The 24,876-nt window shown below is 43.9% G+C and overlaps 1 protein-coding gene across 6 annotated transcripts in view; it reads right to left on the reverse strand.

Moving 5' to 3' along the window:
- Window positions 1-24,876, reverse strand: part of SPATA13 (spermatogenesis associated 13) — a 138,167-nt gene that overhangs the window by 26,890 nt on the left and 86,401 nt on the right. For 5 of the 6 annotated variants that reach the window (XM_081814721.1, XM_081814723.1, XM_081814722.1 and 2 more), the window contains one exon: window positions 23,933-24,077. In XM_081814721.1, coding sequence (XP_081670847.1) covers window positions 23,933-24,077 — 145 coding nt within the window. Of the gene's footprint in view, window positions 1-1,520; window positions 2,168-23,932; window positions 24,078-24,876 lie in introns of those variants that run through there. The other variant, XM_081814725.1, reaches the window with a different exon arrangement.

Below are 24,876 nucleotides of genomic sequence, written 5' to 3' on the forward strand. Positions count from 1 at the left end.
CTGAGCCAGTAAACATTCAGAGCCGGAAAAGAGAAAATTCCTACAGAACCAGCCTTCCCAGTTAAAGAGAGTTCCTTCCTTTTCTTTCCAGCCAGGCTCATCGAAGGAACAGAGCCACCTGCGGCGGCAGGGCAGGAGCAGGGGAGCCTCATGCAACACGGTGGGGGCGGGGGGGGGGAGCGGCGCGCGAGCGCAAAGCCTTGCACAGAAGATTCTGCCATGCTGCGCCTCTTTCTTTAGCTACATCGAGAGCATTCCACTCACAGCCAGAGGCTAGGTCAGGCCTTCCCTCGGCCTTTGCAAGAGTGTGGGAAGAAAGACTGGGAATCTTGCCCAGGGAGTGGAGGAATGCTGAGAGGAGCAGGACAGCGGGGGCTCCCCTCACTGCCCGCCTGGCCACCTCTGCTCTCCCACGCGCTGGTGTGGCTGGCTCGGCTGTAATAAACACACAGATCCACCCACTGGTGCTCAGGATGAGTGGGGCAGCCAGCACCCCCTGTTCTCCATTCCAGCCTCATCTGGTCTGCAGCAGACAACAGGATCATGGTACCCAGTTACTGAAGTGGACAAGCACAGCCCCTGGTAGGCAGATCTGTGCTCTGAATGCAGTTATCAGTGGGCAACTTTTTAGTGAAACGGGCGTACACGCTGGTCTTGTTTTTTTCAGTCTGCCAGACACACAAGCCATAACCACATCCCTGTCTGCTCTCGGCCAACACAGAAAACCAATTAAAACAAGGAAGAAGCACAAACTCTAAACTGTATTGCCCCAGTGAGGCCCAAGGCAGCCTTCAAGCTGTCAGCTGCAATTCTCATTCATTTCAGTCTGAGTTACTGGCATTGACTTAAGGCAAAAACAGAGACAAGACTTTTAAAAAGGCATCCTACTGTATCCACGTTGTAGCAGTTGGCTAAAATTATTCCTGTGAAGTAGTTTTTTTTTTCTTACTCCTTTTAAAGAATACATGGATCACAACCTATAACTTTTTAGGGTGAGAGCACCACATTTCCTTCACATTTAAAGAGGAACTACTTTAGTTGACAACACTCACAAAAGTACTGAAAAGTAAGAGGGAGAACAGTGCAGTAACCAAATACAGGGCAATACACTTTTGAAAACAGTAAACAGTCTTTTTCAGAAATCAACTGAGAGCCTTACATACCCCAAATTAGCAAGGAACATTTTTATATACAGCCCAACAATAAACTCTTGTATAAAAGAATTTCATGTAACAGAAGAAACACCAGCACAATAAAAACCAGATCCATAACTCATACAGGATGCTTGCTTCTTATTTTCCATTTCACACTAACAGCTATACCATAAACAAAGCCAATTTCCTTGATTTACTGTATCCACAACTAAAAGTACCCTCAGGACGCTGCACTAGGATGAATGAGCTTTCACAGACACACTTAAACTGACAAGAAGCAGCAAAGAGAAAGCAGCGTAACTTGGAAGGAAACAGTGGAATCAGCAACATCGCCACAATATAATAATTCATTCTGTGCACACATACCCATGTGAAGGCTTTCCAGACTCCAAAATCTTGCTATTTCCCCTCTAGCTACCATCCTTCTCTTTGAAAAACAGCCACATTCAGAGCAGGACTGGGGTGTGACTGAGCATCACGGAGAATCACACAGGCTCTCAGCTACGGAAACTGCAGAAATCGCTTATTCACGGCTTTGACGCTGGGTGCACTCCCGGCCAGAGCCTGCTCGGAGGCTGACAGCTCGCTCACTGCTCAGAGCCGCTAAGGTTGGTGGCTCCAGACGTCCCAGGGACGTCAGGGAGGAAACTCTAAACTCAAGCAAAGCCTCCGCGTACCAAACCCAAACACACTCACCAGCGTATCAGGTGTGGTCAAGAGCCTTCGCCGAAGGTGGGAGAAATGCGTTTGCTGCTTTTAATTACAATCCCAAAGGCTGAGTTAGACTTTCAGAGAGCTTTTAAAAAGGTATCTATTTCACAGGGGAAAGAGCAGAGAGGTCGCTAAGTTCAAAAATGGAGTTAGGATTTCATGACAAAAATTTGAGTTATGTTAATTGTAAATTTATGAAATCACCTTAAAGGAAGGATTTTGTTCAAAAAATATATATGTATGTATGTGTACAGTCTACTATGTGAAAGTAATATGTGTATCTTTCACACTATATAAAGTGTATATCGTCTATAATGAAGAGAATTGCTGTTTCTTACAGCATCTCTCTAGATGACATACAGGTCATTTATTTCGCCCATACCCTTCACCATTTTCCAAGTTATGTGCGATGAGCAAGTCTTTCTTTTATATTGTGAAACAACAATAGTTAACAAACTACGCTTCCTTCAATTTCTTCATGACAGGAAGACGTTGCCTTTTTAACTTTATGAACGAGATATAATATATGCAAAGTAGTGATCACATGGTCATCCGTCAATAAACGGTGGTTAAAACAGTAACAGAACCAATTAGTAAATGCATGTTTTACACTGATGGCACCCAGACCACCTGGGTTCAAAATCTGCTCTACCAAACTACATTAGGAAAAGTTTCTAAGTCTCTAGGGATCTCAGTTTCTGGTCTGTAGAATGGGTATGACTGGGGCACCAATAATCCTCTGAGGGTGATTGAGAACATATTAAAAAGTATTTAGAACAATACCAGCACTTCATTAGAGATTAATAAACGTCACCAATAATGCTATCTCAACTTCAAAAGACCCAAGGTCCACAAAAAGGTGCTAGTTCCCACACAGCATGAACTCACTAGGCAAAACTGCATGATTAATACACTACCCATGTTGACTATGTGCTATACTGTAGACTGTTCTTAAGTATTGGGGCTGTTTCTACTGACTTGATGCACCCCATCCTTAAATCCAGCTAAAGAAGGTTTTCTCGAGAACTCACAGCTTTAATAATCCATAACAAAGGTGAAATGCAGTGAAAACACACACACACACACACACAGAAAATCACACTCACAACACCAGATCAGCTTCAAATTTTCCCTTTGCAAGTATTTTTTAAAATGATTTAAGAGTCAGATTTTTTAAATGATTAGTAAAATGCCTCATTCAAAAGGGGCCTATCGCTTCTTTAAAAAGGTGGTACTAAATTAAATTATGGACTCAAAAGACTCCTTGAAATTATTTTTCAGAACAGAGTCTATAAGGTAAAGTTTCCTATATATATGTCACAGGGAATACTAGTTGCATAGCAGGTCCATGCAAAAAGTCTACCTCTAGGAAATGCACAAGGATACATTAGTAGCCACAGGCTCCCATAAATCCAAATGACAGCTGTGTAACATTGTTTATAACAGAATTTCCCAACCTTATTGGGTCACAAAACTCTCTTTTAATAGTAACACATATTACTAAACTCCCAAAGAAAGTGTGCTAGGGCCTTGCCACTTGGGGTGTGGTCCACAGACCCACAGCACTGGCATGACCCGGCAGGTGGTTAGCAGTGAAGCCTCTGGGTCCCCACCCACATATGTAGAACCGGAACCTGCATTTTAACAAGGTCTGGGGCATTCAAATACACATTCAGGTTTGAGAAGTATTGTTCTAGTCAATTCAAGAAACTCCTTCCTCTGAGGCAATATCGTGAATGCTAGTGTGCCTTTTAAAAATCAATTCAGGGCGCCTGGGTGGCTCAGTTGGTTAAGCGACTGCCTTCGGCTCAGGTCATGATCCTGGAGTCCCAGGATCAAGTCCCGCATCGGGCTCCCTGCTCAGCGGGGAGTCTGCTTCTCCCTCTGACCCTCCCCCCTCTCATGTGCTCTCTCTCTCTCTCTTATTCTCTCTCTCAAATAAATAAATAAAATCTTAAAAAAAAAAAATCAATTCAGAAACTAATGAAGACGATGGAATGAATGGATAGATGTGGTTTTAGTTAGAATAAAGAGGTGAAATGCTGAGATACTGACCAGTGAAAAGTTGGAATTAATTCTGATGGGTATCCCTTCTAAGTTTAAATTCCAGCAGGAGGCAAATAAAATCTAGAGTGTTTTCATTTTCTTAAATTTGGGGTTCGTCTGTTTGCTTGGTTGGTTAAAATTGCAAGATGTCAAAAAGAAAAAGATCTCTTTGCCACATTTCCTTGGTATTGTCCTAAGGGTTTATTTGCTCACTTTTGCTTTTCACTGGCAGCTGGTACAAGGGTAGCTCTTATATCCCAAGGACTTCTTCCAAATCTAGAGATAGGGTCAAGGCACTACACTAAGATCCTTGGGAGTTTAGGATCTTAAATCAAAGGCATCTACTAAGTAAACTTACTTTATTGCACACCCAAAACAAAACAAAGATAAAAAGAAGGAAAAAAGTAAACAAAAACTGTGTTTAAATGAGGCATCTTATCGAAGGATACTGACCCAACAACCCTTTTAAGATATTTTTGGAAGAAGTAACACAGAGGTTTGACTTTCAGCTTAAAAATTTTTTTTAGTGATTAAAGCCTGTATTTACAAGAATACTACAGTAAGTATAGAATAAGAATACTACAGCAAAGACCTTAAGCATAGGGACGCCTGGGTGGCTCAGCCGTTAAGCGTCTGCCTTCGGCTCAGGTCGTGGTCCCAGGGTCCTGGGATCGAGCCCCGCATCGGGCTCCCTGCTCCGCGGGAGGCCTGCTTCTCCCTCTCCCACTCCCCCTGCTTGTGTTCCCTCTCTCGCTGTGTCTCTCTCTGTCAAATAAATAAATAAAATCTAAAAAAAAAAAAAAAAGAACTTAAGCATAGTTGAAAAAAGTCTTAAACTCCACCCCCACCCAAACACACACATTAATCTATTCTCCTTGGATAAGACACCACTACATTACACGGTCAGGACTGGGAATTACAAACATTGATTACTGGCAACCCTGAAAGAATTAAGTAAGTGATCCGTCCCACAGGGGAGGAGAGAAATTCAAATTATATCCTATTATCAAATATTTAGAAATCAGTGAAAATAAAGTAAAAGTTGAAAACACATGGAAGTTATGATGATTTTTCTTATATTAAAGATACAGAAATTAAGGTGATTTTCGGCAAAGTGGTCCTAAGACCCATATATATTTACACACACCTATGTGGAAAGGAAATGCCACAAAACAATTGGGGTAAGTTAGTAGTGATACCTCAAACTCAAACCAGTGGTCATCTCTACTTCTCCAGGACTGTTTCTTGAGATTGACTAGGTGGTCGTTTAAGGTTCCATTTACCTCTGAATTTCTGAGATCTTCTTCTTTTTTTTTTTTTTTAAAGATTCCATTTATGTATTTGACAGAGCGAGACACAGCAAGAGAGGGGACACAAGCAGGAGGAGTGGGAGAGGGAGAAGCAGGCTTCCCGCGGAGCAGGGAGCCCGATGTAGGGCTTGATCCCAGGACCCTGGGACCATGACCTGAGTCAAAGGCAGACGCTTAACGACTGAGCCACCCAGGAGCCCCTGAGATCTTCTTCCTTTAAATACAGTATGGTATAGATTTTCTTACATGACCACCTTCTGCTTTGTGCAGAAAGATTACCAGCACTGGTTTTCTGCTCAAAGTTTCCCTGCTGCTGCTGAAAGCAGCAACCTTTCCCGCATGACAGAGGCGTTCTTAGCCTAGGAATATCCTGGCAACTTTATGTCCCTGCTAGGTTTAGATATGGCCCCATCACCAAGAGCTACAGGACAGGCACAAGATAGGAGACGGCCCCAGAAGACAGAGTAACACTATCCTTTGGCATGACAATACTGTCAGTTTTAGAAAATGGGCTCAAGATCAGGTACCACGTCACCACAAACGGAGGAACTCCCTACATCTGGCTGGACCGAGCTACAGCACAAACTCCCATGTGAGCAACAACTACCCAGAATCAAGAGTAACGCAGAATGCATTCTTTTTTTTTTTTTTAAGATTTTATTTATTTATTTGAAAGAGAGAGCACAAGCAGGAGGAGGGGCAGAAGGAGAGGGAGAAGCAGACTCCCTGCTGATGCGGGGCTCGATCCCAGGACCCCAGGATCATGACCTGAGCCGAAGGCAGACGCTTAACCAACTGAGCCACCCAGGCGCCCCTGCAGCATGTGTTCTGTGTACACTCACTTGCTCTTCTCCATTGCTGATATGGGGCCGCAGTTCCTAAAGCTGGAATGGGGGACTCCTTAACAGGAACTAATTTGCTACATTTGCTATCAGTTATTCAAACCAATGCTCCCTTGTCCACTAGCACAAATAACTGAGTATCCAGAGGGATCCCTTTATTCTGAATGGATTTAATCACAATAAACAAGCTGTATTATTCATCTACAGACCAGTTATGCTATCTTCCAGAGAAATATAAGAATATATAACCAATTTCTGAAAGTTGTATATGCTGCCTGCTCATGTATGGCTAAGGCAGGCTCAATTGAGGTCTTACTGAAACATCCTTCAGCAGCCGGGCTCCTCACCACAGAAGGGGAGGAGCCTGTTACATAGAGCACACAGGAAGTGGAGCCCAAGTTGTAAGAAGCTGCTGGGTGAGAACCACCCAGTGTACACGTGACGATACAGAGGATGTAAATGTGCTTCTGTGTTTTCAAAGCTACTGCTTTTCAATCTGTGGTAACACAGACTCAAACACACAAGACGATGGAAAATTTTCTCAGTGGCTTAAAAACCCACCCATGTGCCCCTACTCCATGCCCCAACCTCTCCAAAAAAGACATTGATCCTGGGCACTATTTATCACAATGTTTAGACTAATTCAGAAACAAATAAAAATTGCCCTTTAAAAGAAAAGTAAGGTCTTCATTTTAAGACCTCTGCTTCTCCCATCTTCTGTAAACAACATGTTTTTGTGGTTTTTTTTTTTCATCCTTCTGCACCTAGTACATATTTCATGTCTGTTCTGTATTTATGTATTTGTCTTTGCGTCCTCAAGACTGAGCAGGTTTCAACAACAAGAGCAAAATAGGTACTGGATGAATTTCCCTTTCTTCTTTTGTTTTAATTAAAGGCAATTATTAGGGCATGGCCTTAAAAGCTGACACACAGGTATACTTCTGTACACATAAAAAAAAATCATTTTGTGTTTTGTATAGCACCTGCAAGACAGGGGGTAGAAAGGAAGCAATCTGGGCTTCCAAGTCAGCCCGATCCGGTCTCAGTGCCAGCTACACTACTTACAACTGAAATCTTGCTGAACTGAGGGAGGAAGAAGGTCTGCGTAGTGTTAAGCCTTGTTGGATTCAGCTTTGGGAACAACAGCATGCACAGAGTACAGGCCCTGTGTGGTTGTTTGCTACATGTTCAGATCTCTTGGCTCTCCTTTGTGACTTGTAGTATTCTTTCTTCTACTTTTAAAATCCAATTTCTGAAACTTGTATTGGACACAGGATATTTTAAAGACTTTTTACTTTTTTTTAATCCTAGAAAGATGTGAACAAATCCAAGTTTTAGAACTGAGAATGTTTGAACTGTTAAGATGATAACAATTTCAAGAATTTGCTGGGAAAAGGTGAAAAGCTTTGTTATTTTTCTGAGACAGACTAAAACATTAAGTTCCTTCTTAAAAAATCCTGATTATAGGCAGTGATTAAGGCATGAAATACCAGCACAGATAAAACTCCCATTGGAGCTAACAGCATGTCTAAGACTTGCAGGCACTGTGGTTCAAGGCATTGATGTCCATGTTTGTAATACTTGTTCCTGTATACGGAATAATTTCTAAATTCCTCTGACTTTGGAATCCACACTGTCTCACAGCATGGTCAGAAGAGAGATTTTTAACGTGCTCAGTGTTAGCAGGCAGGAAAACATTTTTCCTGCAAGTACGTGCCTAAAGACAAGTGAACTGAGTCATCCTGTTTCACAAATAAATACAAGCAATGCCCAGTGTCCCTTGGAAATAGCGTACAAAAGCGGGATGGAGAGAAGAGAACTAGACCAGACTCATGACGTCCACACCTGACAACCAAAACTCGCTATCCCCAATTCTTCAAACCTGCTTTCCCAAGAACTGTTACTATCACTCTCAGTAGGTGCTAAGCAAACAAGATCTGATTTTGTATTTTCTCTCTGATTCATTATTGAAAGAAAACTTTTGAAAAGCACGCGCAGAAAGATAATCCAAACAATAATGGATCAGACAAAAAGGTTTAATGGCGTGGTTATAATAACTTCAAGGCATCACATACGCCTTAACACTTGCTTTGTGTTTCTTTTTCTCTTTTGCTTTAACAAAAAACTTGGTGTAGTCTCTAAGTGATACTTTGGAACATCCTTAGATAATGCCTAAAATCTTGGGTCAAGAGAATCAACAGAAAAAATTCTAGTTTTTTCTTTTGCTAATAACCCGAGTGTATGCATTTTAAATTTGCTTAACCTATATTTGGATAATAATTAAACAGAATATTGTTCCATAAAGACTTCTAGTGCTCTAGGGCTTTACTCATTGGATTAAGTGACTTGTCTAAGGTTAAACTGCTGGTTAGTGCAGTCAAGTAAGTAACTCAGAACTCTGGCAATAAACATGGCCCACTGGTCCTCACTACTTGTCCCCTGTGTAACGAATACATCCCTCTGGTTTTTTGCAGGAATGATAGCTAATATTTGCTACATATTTACTGTGCACCACATTGTTCTCACACATCTGTGGGGTACAGAACATTAATATTTCCTTTTACAAAGGAGGACATTAAGACTCTGAGGTTAAGGTCACATAGCTAGTCAACAGGATTAGGATTCAATTCTGTTTTTTGACCCAAAGATCTATCAATGAGAAAATTAACTTTCATAACAGTAATTAGAATAACAAATTAGAAAGAGGATCAGCAACAGCAAATTAAGGCAAAGGGAAAAAACGTATTTTCTTTGTTTTGACCAGGTAAAAGAATAAATCTGAAGTGTTTTAATAAATTTATTAACTTCATCACATGACTTTTCAAAAAAATTGCTTCAGTAATTTCTTACAACTTATTTAATTAAAAAATCAAGAGTTAAAATGGCATAAACTCTTCTGATTAAATTTCTTCCACCTCCTTAATGTTGGGGTATTATTTCATAACGCTAAATCAAGGAATGGAACTTTCTGATGCATACCTAATATTACTATTTCTTTCAAAAACATTTAGTAAAAATAAACACAGACCCATCTGTATCAATGAGCTTTCAGATACTGTAAAGCCAAAATAATTTTTTAATAAGGTAGCAAGACAAAAGTTTTTTAATTAGCCCTAACATTTAAGAGAAACGAGAAACAAAATTGATAAAACACCTCTGTACTAAAACTTAAAGTCCTGACTTCCCCCACGGCCTTGCAGCCACCCTCCTGCTGCATTCTGGCTCTGCCCTCCCAGTGAACTCAAGCTGCCTTTGCCAATCAAGGTCAACACTGTCCTCCTCCTTGCCGCAAATCCAATGTGTATCTTTCAGAATGCCCAACTTCCCTCTGGCTATATCTGACCTTGCTAACCACTCCATCCCTGAAGCCGGGCTTCCTCTGACATCTGGGAAACCACTTAGCAGTCTGGCCATTCCTTTCCTATCTTCTTTGTGGATTTTGTTTTCCTTTACTGGTCTCCAAATGTTGCTGGTCCTCTTGTAATTTTTCATACACACCCTGGATGATAACACTGCTTCCAATAGCCTTAAGAACAACCATTCATTTGCTGAGGACTTTCAAGTCTTCTCTCCTGGGTCTTCCTCCCCAATATCAGACTATTATGATGAAGGCCATGGTGAGAACATCTTCACTTGGCTGTCCCACCTGTGCCTCCAATTCAACATGCCTGGAATGGAAACAAGTCTCCCATTCATGTGCTTTTCTCCTATGCTCCCCATTACCCAGGCACCTGGGTTTCAGCACCCAAAACATCCAATTGGCTTGACCTCCAAGTTTTCATTTCTCCAGGACTATGGTCATGTGTTCTCTTCTCTCTTTTTAAAGATTATTTATTTTGTGAGAGAGAGAGAGTGCAAGCATGAGCATGCAGGTGGGGAGGGACAGAGGGAGAGAGAGTCTTAAGCCTTAAGTGCAGAGCCCAACACAGGGCTTGATCTCAGGACCCTGAGATCATGACCTGCGCCGAAACCAAGAGTCAGAGGCTTAATGGACTGCACCACCCAGGCACCTCGACTTATGGTCATGTTCTTAGATCAGGGCTCTCTCCACTTGATTTAGCAACAGACTCTTCCTGTCTCCAGGAAGGACACAATCTAGCCAGCCATGTCTCTAAAATGCAAATCTGATCACCTCACTCCACTTAAAACCCTACTATGGCTCCTAGTTGCCCCCTGGGCTAGTCTAATCCCCTCACCTGGAAGCCCAGAATGGGCAGACTCCTTACCTCTGATCTCTGGTCTAGACTCATCTCTCAACACTCCAAGCCTTCCCTCACCTCCTCCTGCTACAGCGAGGAGACCCACTGAAGGGGTTCTCCCATAGGTGCAGTCAGGCTGCCTGAAAGCCCTAACTCAAAAACATCACACCTGCATTTATGCCATGAACATCTTAACTTAAAACATATAAAAGTGCAATGGGTTCATCTTTGTTATCACAAAGGACCAGAGGTCTTCGGGTATGATCATCTGACTGGAACTCTGCATTCTTTCTTGCCTAGGTCACACCAGAATGTGTCAACTGTGATTTCCAGTTCTGGTTTCTTTCAAGTACAATAATAACCAGAGACACTTGTGAAGCATTCTGAGTAAAGATTCTTCGATTTTTCTTTTTTCTTTTTTTTTTTTTTACAGCTATCAATTCTCATCTAATTGGACAGAAAATAATTTTTTGGCAATTCACCTTTATTGAATCTCTACAAAGTATTCAGCTTAGTTTTCACAGTTGTCTCTTCAGTCTTACATTTCATTTGTTTGAATATCTAAGTAAGATCTATAATTATAATAATAAATACAGCTGCCATAAATGGGTTTGGAGGCATGCCCTTGACTCCTGGTAGGGATACAACTCAAGCAGTACCGAATGAGTAGCCTACTAAGGCAAGCACTCATCTTGCTGCAGGCATCAGTCAGCACATGCAGGACACCCTGAATCTGAGAGGCCTGTGGATGGGGTAAGAAAGTTTCTGTTGGGCATCCCTAACCTCAGTTTCCCAAATGTGCTCTCCTTTCTCTGGCTTCCACCCTTTGCATATGCTGTTCCCTCTCCTGGAATATACCTTCCCCTAACAACAAACCTAATCTAACTTCTATTCATCCTTCACATTGTCACCTGTGAGACTCCCTGGGCCCAGCAAACTCCTAGAAGCCTGTGCCTATCAATTTTATCTTTTAGAAACTAGCTAACTAATTGCTGGAATAGGAAAAGAAACATTTGGAGGATGACCACCTTCCCCGGGCCTGAAGCAGGACTAGTCTGTGAAGATGGAAGTGCCCCCCAGTTACCTCAGGACATTATGTTAAAATCCCTGCTCTGGGAGGGGCATAAGCTTCATTAGCATAACATACAATATAGGTATGGGCATGTTTTCTGAGTCCGTATGTGTAACTTTATGCCTGTCCATTATATGCAAGGATAAGGTCTCCCCTTTGAATATTCATCCCAAATTCCAAGAGAAGGAGCCTGCTTACCCGTGTGGGGAGGCATGGCTTTGGAAATTATCCTGTGTCCTCCTTATTTACTATAAATAAAGATAACCTTGTGAGGCCACTCCACTTGCTGTAGTCAGTCTATTTCTCGCCAAGGAGCAGACCCACACTGGTTCAGTAACAAATCCTCAACTTGGATGTCATTTTCTCCAGGAGGTCTTGGGACTCCCCAGATCTGATTTGCATGCTCTCCCGACACCCGGAGCTCCTTTATCCTTGCAATGGCTTTACAAGTCCCTATAGCACACTGGAGGTTTATGAGAACAGTCTCTGGCTTCCTCGGGACCACCCAGCCTCTAGCGGTGCCTCACTCATAATAGGGCAGAGCTACAGAGATAACAGATATACAACATCACATATATTTATTAAGTGGGTCAATGCAAATGAGGTATCTCCTAAACCAAGAGCATATTAAAAGCCCAACTCTGAGAGTTTCAGAGCACCTTGGGCATTTCCTGAAATATCACCGTTTGATTATGTCATAATAGCACATCCTATATCACTCACCAATAATACCAGTCGTATCAACTGCACAATAAGGCTGAATAAACTTGCTTTTACAACCAATACCAGTTCCTCAATGGGGAAAAGTAGATAAATACATCTAAGGAAATCTTTTCCATTTCTGAGCAAATACATTCAGTACAAAATCAAATTGAAGAAAGAGAAGTTGAAGACATGGAAATAATGTCACCCCTGAGTAATAATCCCCACTGGGGATTTAAAAATCACCGGGCTTTCAAGACAGCCGTCGATGTCTTAGTATACTTTTTCTTTTAGACAAACCAACCTTAAATCTGTGTAGGAAACATGCCGCAGACGCAGGCAAGCAAGGCCTGGGGGCCGTTCTGGGGGTGGCCGTTGCGAGGCAAGTTGTGGGGGCAGGATGCGGGGACAGCGGCCACGTGCACCGCCAGGCCACGTGGCCGGGGTGCCTCTCCAGCTCCCTAGGCTCCGGGATGGGTCCGCCCTGGTGCAGGCGCAGCTGCACGCACGCTGACCTCAGCTTCAGAAGAGGCCCTATTAGGCTCCCCGAAGAGGCAGCCACGCCCCATCGTTTCTGCTTGAGCCTTTCACACGATCAGCGATTCAGCAAGGAGAACTCCTGGTGTTGCTGCGGGATTCACCCCGGCAGAACGCCTATTGGGCACCCCGAGCCTCCTGGGGCTACTCGCGGAGGACCAGCGCCCACCTCTGCGAGGAGAAGTCACAGAGGGGGCTGAACCAGCTTTAAGGCCCTGGGCAGAAGCCAATGCCTATGGGCAGTTAGCAGGTGTTCGACCACATTGTGCTGGCCAGTGGGGACTACCCCAAAAGATATTAACTGAGCTTGTAACGCGCTAACTAGGATAAGCTCTCCTTTCCATCTCCTGGCCTGACATAAGGTTTCCACAAACGTTTCCACAGGGATATGCGCAGTGGAAGAACAGCAACGTTAACTGGGAAGCAGGAGCTTATTCAGTGGTAGACACCACTGCCATCACCTTTTCAGGGTTGAATGTTTCTCTAAAAAAGTCCTCAATTTATTCTGTACCAAAGCGAAAAAAGCAGTATGTCGGATTTATCACTAAGTAATTTATTTTGGAAATTTCTACATTATCTTTATTCTTCACTTATCTTTGTTTTCTGCGGGTAGCCCCTGGTAAGACCCATGATCAATGTGAGTGCAGTCTGTACTATTTTTTACTTGCTTTCTTATTGACACCAGAACCGGGAATTTTTTAATCCCTCAGAGCAGGTTTTCAAGACACATCTGACTCCTGAACAACATGCATTTGAACTGGGTGGCTCCACTTATACACAGATTTTTTTCAATAAATACAGTGCAGTATTGTAAATGTATTTTCTCTTTATGGTTTTCTTAATAACACGTTCTTTTCTCTAGCTTACTTTATTGTAAGAATGCAGTATATAATACATATAACATACCAAATACGTGTTAATCAACTGCTTTATGTTACCAAGAAGGCTTCTGGTCAACAGTAGGCTATTAGCAGGGGGAGCCAAAAGTTACACACAGATTTTGGATTGTGCAGATTTTGGATTGTGCAGGGTGGGTGTGGGGGCATGCCCCTAACCCCCACATTATTCAAGGGTCAACTGTACTTCCTCCTTCCACCAATCATTAGCCGGCTCTAATGTGCTCAGACAGGTTGGCCAGTGTACAATTTGGGTCATTATGTCCTTTGTAGATCAAGATGTTTTTTATATACAAGTATTGGCAAGGATGTGGAGAAAAAGGAACCCTCATGCACTGTTGGTGGGAATGCAAACTGGTGTAGCCACTGTGGGACACAGTATGGAGTTCCTCAAAAAGTTAAAAGAACTACCATATGATCCAGTAATTGCACTATTGGGTATTTACAAAAAGAATATGGAAACAGTAATTTGAAAGGATATGTGCACCGCTATGTTTATTGCAGCATTATTTACAATAGCCAAATTATGGAAGCAGCCCAAGTGTCCGTCGATAGATGAACAGATAAAGAAGATGTGGAATATCACAATGGAATATCAGCCATGAAAAAGAATGAAATCTTGCCATTTGCAACAACATGGTAAAATGCTAAGTGAAATAAGTCAGTCAGAGACAGACAAATACTATATGATGTCACTCATATGTGGAATTTAAGAAACAAAATGAACAAAGGAAAAAAGAGACAAACCAAAAAACAGACTGTTAACTATAGAGAACAAACTGATGGTTACCAGAGAGATGGTGGGTGGGGGAATGGGTGAAATAGGTGAAGGAGATTAGAGTACACTTATCATGATGAGCACAGAGTAATGTATGGAATTGTTGAATCACTGTATTGTACACCTGAAACTAATATAACACTATGTTAGCTAACTGGAATTTAAAAAGAAACATGTTCTTTGTATACATCATGCCTTTAAGGACTGGATTTTTTGGTTGTTTTCCTAATGAAAAATGTGGATGGGGGGGGTTATGATTTAGAGTTTCACAATGCCATTGTTAACAACTTCAATTATTACATCATTCTGCTGAAGACTGAGCAATTCTGGCCTAGGTCATCAGAGCGCTACACTGGCTTAATTTGATTCTCTTTCCTAGCTTGCCAGAAGTGACTATATTCATAAGAAATTAAGATATAAAACTACTAAAAAATCAAATCAAGCAATAATTTGAGTAATTTAGAAATATTTTTAAAAGCCATAAAAAGTCTAATCAATTCAGGGCACCTGGCTGGCTCAGTAGGATCACGTGACTCTTGATATCAGGGTCATGAGTTCGAGTCCCATGTGTAGTGTAGAGTTTATTTAAAAAAAAAAAAGTATGGTCAACTTGTCAACTTTGTATCTCCTTAGAAAACCATATTCTTATTTTTCACATTTAATCATTACTGTACCTAATCCTGTTTTTCTCCTCTGTTGTGTAGCATTATTAAAAAACACTCTAGGGTGCCTGGGTGGCTCAGTCGTTAAGCGTCTGCCTTCGGCTCAGGTCATGGTCCCAGGGTCCTGGGATCGAGCCCCGCATTGGGCTCCCTGCTCAGCGGGAAGCCTGCTTCTCCCTCTCCTACTCCCCCTGCTTGTGTTCCCTCTCTCGCTATGTTTCTCTCTGTCAAATAAATAAAATCTTAAAAAAAAAAAAAAAAAAACCACTCTAATACAATACTTAATGGTTAAGGAGAAGGCTTTTAAAAATATAACAAACAAGGCGCCTGGGTGGCTCAGTTGGTTAAGCGACTGCCTTCGGCTCAGGTCATGATCCTGGAGTCCCGGGATCGAGTCCCACATCAGGCTCCTTGCTCAGCAGGGAGTCTGCTTCTCCCTCTGACCCTCCTCCCTCTCATGCTCTCTGTCTCTCATTCTCTCTCTCGCAAATAAATAAAATCTTAAAAAAAAAAAATTTAAAAAAATATATAACAAACATATTTTTATTTTATTTTATTTTATTTTATTTTAAATATTTTATTTATTTATTTACTTGCCCGAGAGAGAGCGAGACAGCAAGAGAGGGAACACAAGCAGGGGGAGTGGGAGAGGGAGAAGCAGGCTTCCCGCTGAGCAGGGAGCCCGATGCGGGGCTCGATCCCAGGACCCTGGGATCATGACCTGAGCCGAAGGCAGTCGCTTAACCAACCTAGCCACCCAGGAGCCCCCAACAAACATATTTTTTTTAAAATGGCACCCCCAAGTCTACTGATCTTCAGGGTCATGCTTTAGCTCCTTGCTTGTAACCCATAAAGATTCCACAGAAATGTGATAGCTGAGGAAACTGAATGTTTTCCCTTCTGGGAAATGTTTCCTTTCTGATTAAGATAATCATTGGGTTTATCTCACATGAGCAAGCTAATCTGAACTCAATGGGTGAGATGAGTAGAAAGACAAGGATGAGCAGACATGAGAAGAAGAATTTTGGAAAGCGATCAAATTTGACTTCTGATCAATACAGACTAGTAAGGGAGAATGTAAGGCTGGAACCCAAAGTAAATATGGGCAAGTCAGGAGCATGGGTAGGCTGTGATATAATAAGTTGCCCCCTATGTAAGACAAAAAGCTTACAAAAGAAAGCAAAAGGCAACAAAGATAATTCCCTAAGAGCAAGTTATCACAGCACAGGCTTGCTTGCTAAGACCCAGGGAGAAAGAAGGGCCACAACCACCATCACCAGTAAAGCAATAAGGTTTTTATAGGCTGGCAGCCTCCCATTCCTGAGCTTTATAAAAGCTCTTAGAAGTGCCATTGTGATTCCTGATCCGGATTCTATTATTTCAATACCACACCCGTTTGATCAATACACATTACTGAGGACTGCTCCTTGTGACCTTTCTTCACAGACTGTAAGAGGCTAGTAAGGAGATACGACAGTACTCTAACTAAAGCAAGCAAGCAAGAAGTGCTAGAAAGGAGCACAGCATGGCGCTGTCAAGTTCTGAGAAGGGACAGCTCACCTCCACCTGAAAGGAGGAGGTCTTCATTTTTTAACAAAAATCAATTTGCTAATATTCAAATTTCTACATTTTGAGAAAAATTTAGTTGTGGGCATTTCTTGATTTGCAAATTTGAGGAGCACCTGCCCAGGGAGGAGGAAACATACTTTCATTATTTTTTAAAACTTTTGTGCTAAATTTCAAACAAACACAAAAGTAGAGAAATTAAATGATGAACCCACGATTATCAATACTTTACCAATTATTTTCCAACCTTCCTCAGCAGTTTTCTGGAGTATTTTAAAGCAAAACTTACATGTATTGTTTCGTGCAAAAAATATTTTAGTATGTACCCGTAACAAATAAGGACTTAAAAATAACTACACTATCATTATCCCCACTAACAAAATGAACAATAATTTCTTCACTGAATTCTCAGTCCATGTGCAAATTTCCTCCATTGTCTCAAAATGATCTTTTTATTTGTTGGTATCAAGATTCAAACACGGTACATACACTCCACTTACCAAATGCAGTTTGGATTAAACCAAATTTATCCATTTGGGTGACATCTACCAGAGATCACGCATTCAACACATGGACTCATGGAGCTGACTGTCACCCCAGCACTTTGATGGGCTGTAGATTTGGACCCAGTACTGGCCCACTCTTAAAGCAGTGGTGAGGCCAGCTCCTGGCACATAGGAAGGAAGCAGCACAAAAAACAGAAGATGGAAATGCTGGAGCTAGTCTGTCATGGACTCATCATCCCCTGGGCTGTGTCTCCCAATTCAGATGATGAAAGTGGCAGTGACTTTTATATGTGCTGTACTGCTAATCTGTCCAGGCAAGGGAAGTCAGTGGGGAAGTCAGTGAGAGATGCTTCTGTTGCAGTGAAGTCCAGGACCTCGATGGAGGTGGGACATCGGTATTACAAGAAAAGAGGGCATCGCTCTTATACTAGGCAGCAGGGCCAGCTCAGTCCTGGGAATGGTTGACCCACATGATCTCTGGCTATGCCCAACTTATCATAGGGTCTGCGGGAACAAAAGTGATGAGTAACTGCACTAACGTATTACTTGGTTTGTAAGTAGGAAATCTCCAAATCTGGTGACAGAGACTCAGGGCCCTCACACAGCTCCCAGATCTCAGCTGATTTCCACACTTAGAGCCTCTTCATGAAGCGGAAGCCAGGTGACCTTGGGGTAGGTATCCCACAGTTGCAACTCTTCCTTCCAGCCTCCCCAAAAGGGATCTTCCACCATTCACCTGGTAACTGTGCCCCCTGGCAAGGGGCTCCCCCTCCCCCCGCCGTAGTAAACTCTAAGCGATAATTCTTCCTAATCCTTCCTTTCTGATGGAGAAGAGAGAGGGCCTCAGCAGGGATTTAGCTTGTGTAGATAGATGGCTAGGACAATGGCTTGGCTGAATGGCTTGGAGGAATGTGGAAAGAACAAAATAGGTAACGGACTGGTTTGGGGAAGGAGTATGATTAGATAAGCCAGAATATACTCAAAGCATGAGAAATAATCTGTGCCATATGAATGCCCAGTTGTATCCTACGTGAATCCGATTGCAAAAGAGGCCGTTTAATAATTGTGTGAACACTGTGTTCCACTCTGTAAACGCCAATCTTTGTTCCTAGTCATCTTGATGCTTACTCAGTAGGTTCAGGGAGGAAAAAAAAAAAAAAGGCCATGGTGGCAGAAATGGATGCCAAGCCTGGGCTAAACCACAGGGTGTCCCCCTCAACCAAGTTAATGATATGGTTCCTTGAAGGAACCAGACAGCTCCTTGTGGAGAGTTGATTACAATGGACCCTTTTCATAATAGAGGGGTAGATGATCTGTCCTTAGTGGGAAAGATATTTATTCTAGACCTGGATTTGTTTTCCTTACCTGTCAGACCTCTGCTGGAATCTCACTGAAGGTCTCATTCACTGTCACGGCACCTTGCACGGCCATGCTTCTGCCAAAGGACCCCAGTGAGGGAAGTGTGGTGACAGGCCGTGCCCACAAGGGTCACAAGTGTTAGCCTGTTATTGTCCCGAAGCACGCAATCGTGGCCGAAGGGAAATGAAGTTACGGAGATGGCTTGGGGACATATCTTGACGTTGTAATGTGGTGCTGGATGGGGTATGTGCACCGAACCGTGCGTGACAAGGCGATATGCACCCACAGCCAGAATACAAAGGGCAAGCACAGGGGCTGCTTCTTATGATGACTTGATAATACATCTGCAAAATATTTTCTTCCTATTCAGTAACTCTGCCCTGTCATTCTCCCAAGAGAGAAGGACCTCCACGGGAATCCACAGGCCTGGCCCCACTGGATTAGAACCAAGGCCGGCCACTTTTGCCTCCCCGTGCACTGGGAAAATGAGCACCCAAGACAGACATGGACTTCTTTTGTGGTCAGTGCCACCACGGTTTCTCAACTGGACTTATGCAATAACCTCCAAGTCAGTCTCCCTTCCTCTGTCTTTTCTCCCCCAAACCATCCTTCCTCTCTAAAGCTTCAATCAGTGCCTATCACTCCCCAGCTGGCAGTGGCTTTCCGTTTCACTCCAAGTCCTACCCAAGACCTGCAATGCCCTTTCTATCTGGCCGCAGCCTCCCAGCCAGACTGCAACGCCCTCTTCTCCTGCCCTTGTTTCCTGAACTCTGGTCAAGGGCCCTCTCGTTGAACCTCAGACACATCAAGTGCCAGCCTACCTCTGGGCATCTGAAGTGCCTGCCACGGGGACCTCTCCTCCCTCAGATCTTTGGCTCCTGCTCATCTTTCAAGCCTCCACTCAGGCGTCACCTCCTTAGGGACACTGGGTCACCCTCTGCCGTGCCCTTCCCGACACTCCCTACCACGTCACCCACATTCATGTTCCCCAGAGCAATCATTACTGCCCGAGAGAAGGGTATTTACTGACTTACTGGATTGGATTCAATGCTAGAATGTGAACTTGGTGATGCTTTACCCTCCACTCCACTCCACATGGTAAAACCAGTGCCTGGCAGGCTCCAGTTGGTGCCCCACACATTTTTATAGATGGACTGCTTTTGACTGAGGGAGGGGAAGAAAAAAGACGATGGCAACTCTAAGCAAGCAGGACCACTCACAGCTCCACACCATGGGGTGAAGGTCTGGGCCACCTCACCTGGCAAAGGACACTACCAGGTAAGGTACTGGGCAGGGGCCGGGGGCGGGGGGGGGATGTGCGGCCAGCACGAGAGGAGCAAAGTCAACAATAGCACATATGGCCTTGCAACCAGAAGCAGAAGAAAGAGATTTCCTTGTGTGGTATCACATATATATACATAATATTTATTTATTTTCTATTTTCTTTCCTCCCCCACCTCCTTCCACTACCACGGTAAGGGTGTGTTGCATAAATTTCCCTCTGGGCATACACAGTGGAAAAGGCACTGCAACAAAACTGAGGAAGAAACGGCTATTGCTCCGGAGGGCCTAGACTCGGAGCTGTTTGCAGTAACTGATGAGCCTCTGGGTTGTCTCCCTCAAGGGAAGGAGCGAGAGGGTTTTTAATTATACATAGAGTAGGTACATCACGTCAGATTGACATTTTTAAAAAAATGAACACCCTCCACCCTGCTTCATTTTTCTTTATAGTACCACCTGCCCAGTTACATAGTCACTTGTTAATTCATTATCCCCTCACTGGAATAAGTGATTTAAGAGCTTTATTCTGTTCCCTGCTGTCACCTGGCACATGGTAAGCACTCAGTAGTTACTGGATATATGAATGAATGAATGAATGAATGAATGAACGAACAAATGGAGAATCTGTCCAGAATCTACTTCTATTTCTAACACTACTTGGATTTCCTCTAGGGGAATGACCTCCTTTCCATTGTGTTCAGCCTCGGTGACAGGGTACCATGTACCTGCGTCCCAATATGGAAGGCAAAAGGTCTCTGGAGGCCCCCAGCCCTTCTCCCTGTTCCAGTGCCACCAGGCAGTAGACACCTCACCTGAGCTTCAAGGGTTGATTTCCCTATCCTGGGATTTTGACTTTGAAGTGACAGAAGGAATGTTGGCCTTCACTCATTCCTATGCCCTCCTGCTACGTGCTTCCCTCAGCTTCTTCCAAGTGGTTCCTTGATTCCCAGGAACAACCCTAAAGGCCATCCATTTCCTAGACTGGTTCTCTAGCCATTCTTTCAACTCTGGGGACATCGGACACCCTTCCAATAAATTCTCTTTTTGCTTCAGCTGGTCAGAGTTCGTTTTTGTTGCTTCTCAACAAAAGAACATTGAAGTCAAAACAAAACACTATTACAGAAAGCACAGAAATAAGCTGTTTGTATGTATGTATACAGGATTGGAGGAGAAATCACCTACATTCCATCCTAACCACATGAATTTCATTTTTGCATTATTCCTGTTAAGTCTTTGAACATATGTACTCATGTCATATATTGTTGTGATCGTGGTATACGTTATAGGTTGAATTATGTCCCCCATACAGATGCTGAAATCCTAACCTCTAGTACCATCAAAGTAACCTTATTTGGAAATAAAGTCTTAGTAGATGATCAAGTTAAGAGGAGATTATTAGGGTGGGCCCTACCTCAAGGACAGGGAGAAAGCCACATGAAGATGAAGGCAGGGATAAAGGCAGTACATCTACCTGCCAAGACGCAAGCCACCCTAGACAACCGGAAGCTGGGATGGGAGCCAGCAGAGACTCCGCGACCCTGCCCTCGAAAGGAACCACCCTGCCAACGCCTTCCTCTGACTTCCAGCCTCCAGTGCTGAAACACAAACTTCTGCTGTTTAAGCCACCGGGTTTGTGGTACTTTGTTAAACATGGTTTTATTTCCTATTTTTCCTCTCACGTTAAAACTGTAGCCGTCCCTTTTCATGTTGTTGCAGGGTTTTCCTATCTGTGTTGTAAACTGTTTTGAGGTAGTGGCCCACGCAGGACTCCAACTCACTATTCCACTGTGAATGAACATTTACTGTGCTTTGACTTTCGTGCCATCACAACACAAGAGTATCTTGGGCATACAGCTTTTTTTCTCCTTTTGGATGACTTTCTGAAAACACATCACCAGAGGTGGATGACTGGATCAGAGCGGATGAACATGGGGCCTGGCGCTGAGCGGCTTTGCAGGAGGAAGACAATGAATGCACGTTGTCTCCAAGGGCATACAAGGGAATGAGAATGTTGACATAAGGTAATGGGAAAGAAGGGAGCTCTAGGCAAAGGGGCAATTGAGAAGCACAGAGGGAGTGTGAAAGCCTAGAGAAGATGCAGAACACTGGATGGCAAGCTCTGGAGGGAGAAAGGAGAGAAACAGATGGAAAGTGAGACTCGGGTTGCACAAAAGCCTATAAACTCATTTAAGGACCTAGGACTTGATTCTAATGCTTGGAAAGAGTTGAACATAAACAGTGACTCTGACTACAGTGTGTATGAAAACTTGGCCTGAGGAGGTGAGGGGGTGGCTGTGAGGGGAAGGGTTAAGGAGCCTGAGAAGCAAGGTGACCCTGAGAGCCAAAGGATGGGATTTAGTGACTCCCCAAGGAGGGGGGCAAGGACTCTCAGGTGTCTAGCCTCCTTGGTTGAGGGGTTGACGAAGGCATGAGATGTTCACAAATTCCCTCAACCTCCACCTGCAAGTCCCACCTTAAGTCCTCTCAGTGTATGTGACATGAGTTAGAAACCATGGCAACACAATTGAGGGTGACAGCATTTTCTCACCATTCACCAACTCTCTGACTTCTCACCACCCAGTGTGACCTCCTGGGCCATGGTCCTCAACGATTTCTGTCAGAATCCATCAGTGACCTTCTTGTTACCATTTTTGGTCACTAGCCATCATCCTCTTCTACCTGTCCTTAGAAATGCCTCCCTTGACCAGGGAGTCCATACCTCCTTGTTCTTTCCCTTCCTCGACCCATCCTGTTCCTTCTCCTCTTCTCCCTAGAATTTCAGTCCTTCAAATGACACCCTCCACCTTCTTCAAGGCTGTTGAAACCTCACCCCTTTTTACAGCTTCAGTCGCCACGCTCACGTGCAGGACTTGCCCACACAGTGAGTTGGCAGTAGTTGGGTTTCCTAATGCCCAGCTCCTACTCTTGTGCTCACCGCATGATATTCATTTCTAAAAGTAAGACAGGAAACCCTGCCGTTGGAGCTATAATCATAGCACTTCTTTAAAGAGTCAAAGAGTTCAGTGGTTAAAAATGAACCACTTGGTATTAAAAGTTCTATTTGTAGATTCAAATCCCATTTCTGCCCCCTCCTGGGTGAGTGACTTAGGGCAGTCTACCCCTGTATACCTGAGCTTTTTCATCTGTAAAAATGAGGATAATAATAGCATCTAACATGGCAGGTAGCTACAAAGATCAAATGAGCTAATACATCAGAGCACAAGGAACAGTCTGCCACATGGTAAGTCCTCAATAAATATTAACTTGTTACTCTTGCCCAGTGCACAACAGGCCACGCCATTCTTATCTGACCAGCTGACTGGCACCGACGTGAATTAGTATAAGGGAAGATTTTCTTTTTTAAGAATGTAAACATCAGGGGTGCCTGGGTGGCTCAGTTGGTTAAGCTTCTGCCTTCAGCTCAGGTCATGATCCCAGGGTCCTGGGATGGAGCCCCACATCGGGCTCCCTCCACGTTGGGCTCCCTGCCCAGTGGGGAGTCTGCTTCTCCCTCTCCCTCGCTCCTTCCCTCCCCCCTACTTGTGCTCACTCTCTCTTTTAAATAAATAAAAATCTTTTTAAAAAATTAAAAAACGAGGGGTGCCTGGGTGGCTCAGCTGGTTAAGCGACTGCCTTCGGCTCAGGTCATGATCCTGGAGTCCCGGGATCGAGTCCCACATCGGGCTCCCTGCTCGGCGGGGAGTCTGCTTCTCCCTCGGACCCTTCCCCCTCTCAGGTGCTCTCTCTCATTCTCTCTCTCTCTCAAATAAATAAATAAAATCTTTAAAAAAAAAATTAAAAAATGAAATGATTCCATTTATTAAAAAAAAAAAGAACATAAACATCATTCCAAAAACGTGTGGTTTTCATTCAAATCAACAAGTGTTTACTGGGTAAGTACTGTGATAGCATATTAGCTACTACTGTAACAGACAAACTTTTCTTTGGCATCAGTGAATCTCAGACACCCAGAAAGAGCTTCAGAAAGGTTCAGACAAATGCCTGGGACTCCATTCTTAGCTCTCCACCTACAGGAACTTAGGTACACAGACATAAGGGGAGCAAACTTCTCAAACGGGGTCACTGTGATGACACAGAGCACTCACTCCAGAGGGCTAATGACACCCTCACGTCTGCAGCCCCTGAGATGAGCTCTCCTCACTCCCAGGGGAACAATGCCCTGGTCCAGAGGCAGCGGAGAGGTGCACAATCGAATGGCCACCTTGGTTTCACTGGGAACAGTCCAACTGAGGACTCCACACCAGTTTCTGAAAAGGGAGCCCCCAACCAGGGTGGGCCTGGGAGACTCACCATTGGATGCTCGCATCTGCCGCCGGCGTCCCACTCGGTCCAGCCCAATGGGGGTGCTCTGGGAGAAGGTGAAGGGCCGGAACCGGGCCGAAACCGCCTTGTAGGGCAGCACCTGGTGAGCGGGTACAGGAGGCCTGGCTGCCGGCTACAAAAGGAAAGCAAAACACTGTGAGGGGATGCCAGGAAGTGGCACCTCCTGCAAAGCTCTTCACACACACAGCCCTGAGCAGCTCGGCACTGTCACCTCCAAGCCACTCACACACTCGAGACGCTTTCTCCAGACCGTGGCAAGAGCTTCAGGCTGCACCCAGGCGTGGTGGCCATGACTTATTCCAAGAGTTTAAACAACCACTACTGACTCAAGGGCTCTTACCTCACAGCAACACATTTCATGTTATTTGTCAGCAATATACCAGGGGTAACGCTCAGTAAAAGCAAAGCGTCCAAGAAGAGAAGCAGATTTAGGAAGTGGTGGCTTTCTCACATGGAGTCAGGGGCGGAAAGGTAAGAAGATGTGTTCCCAGCAGCAGCCTCCAGGGCGAGCAGACGGTCCTGGAGGACAGACTGGGACTGGCATACCTGCCAGGCACATCCAAGTGCAGCCACTAGGTACGCATTTGTGGGATACAAATGCTCCTTTCCTCAACTATCATGACAACTGAGCTTCGTTTAAAAGAAGAGTTGGGGGCGCCTGGGTGGCTCAGTTGGTTAAGCGACTGCTTTCGGCTCAGGTCATGATCCTGGAGTCCCTGGATCGAGTCCCGCATCGGGCTCCCTGCTCGGCAGGGAGCCTGCTTCTCCCTCTGACCCTCCCCCCTCTCATGTGCTCTCTCTCTCCCATTCTCTCTGTCTCAAATAAATAAATAAAATCTTTAAAAAAAAAAAATAAAAAAATAAAAGAAGAGTTGGTTTTCCACTTTCCATGAATTTACCCAGGTCTCTTT

Source organism: Leptonychotes weddellii, chromosome 3 (assembly GCF_054177405.1).
Source record: "Leptonychotes weddellii isolate Sample4059 chromosome 3, ASM5417740v2, whole genome shotgun sequence".
Classification (NCBI taxonomy): domain Eukaryota; kingdom Metazoa; phylum Chordata; class Mammalia; order Carnivora; family Phocidae; genus Leptonychotes; species Leptonychotes weddellii.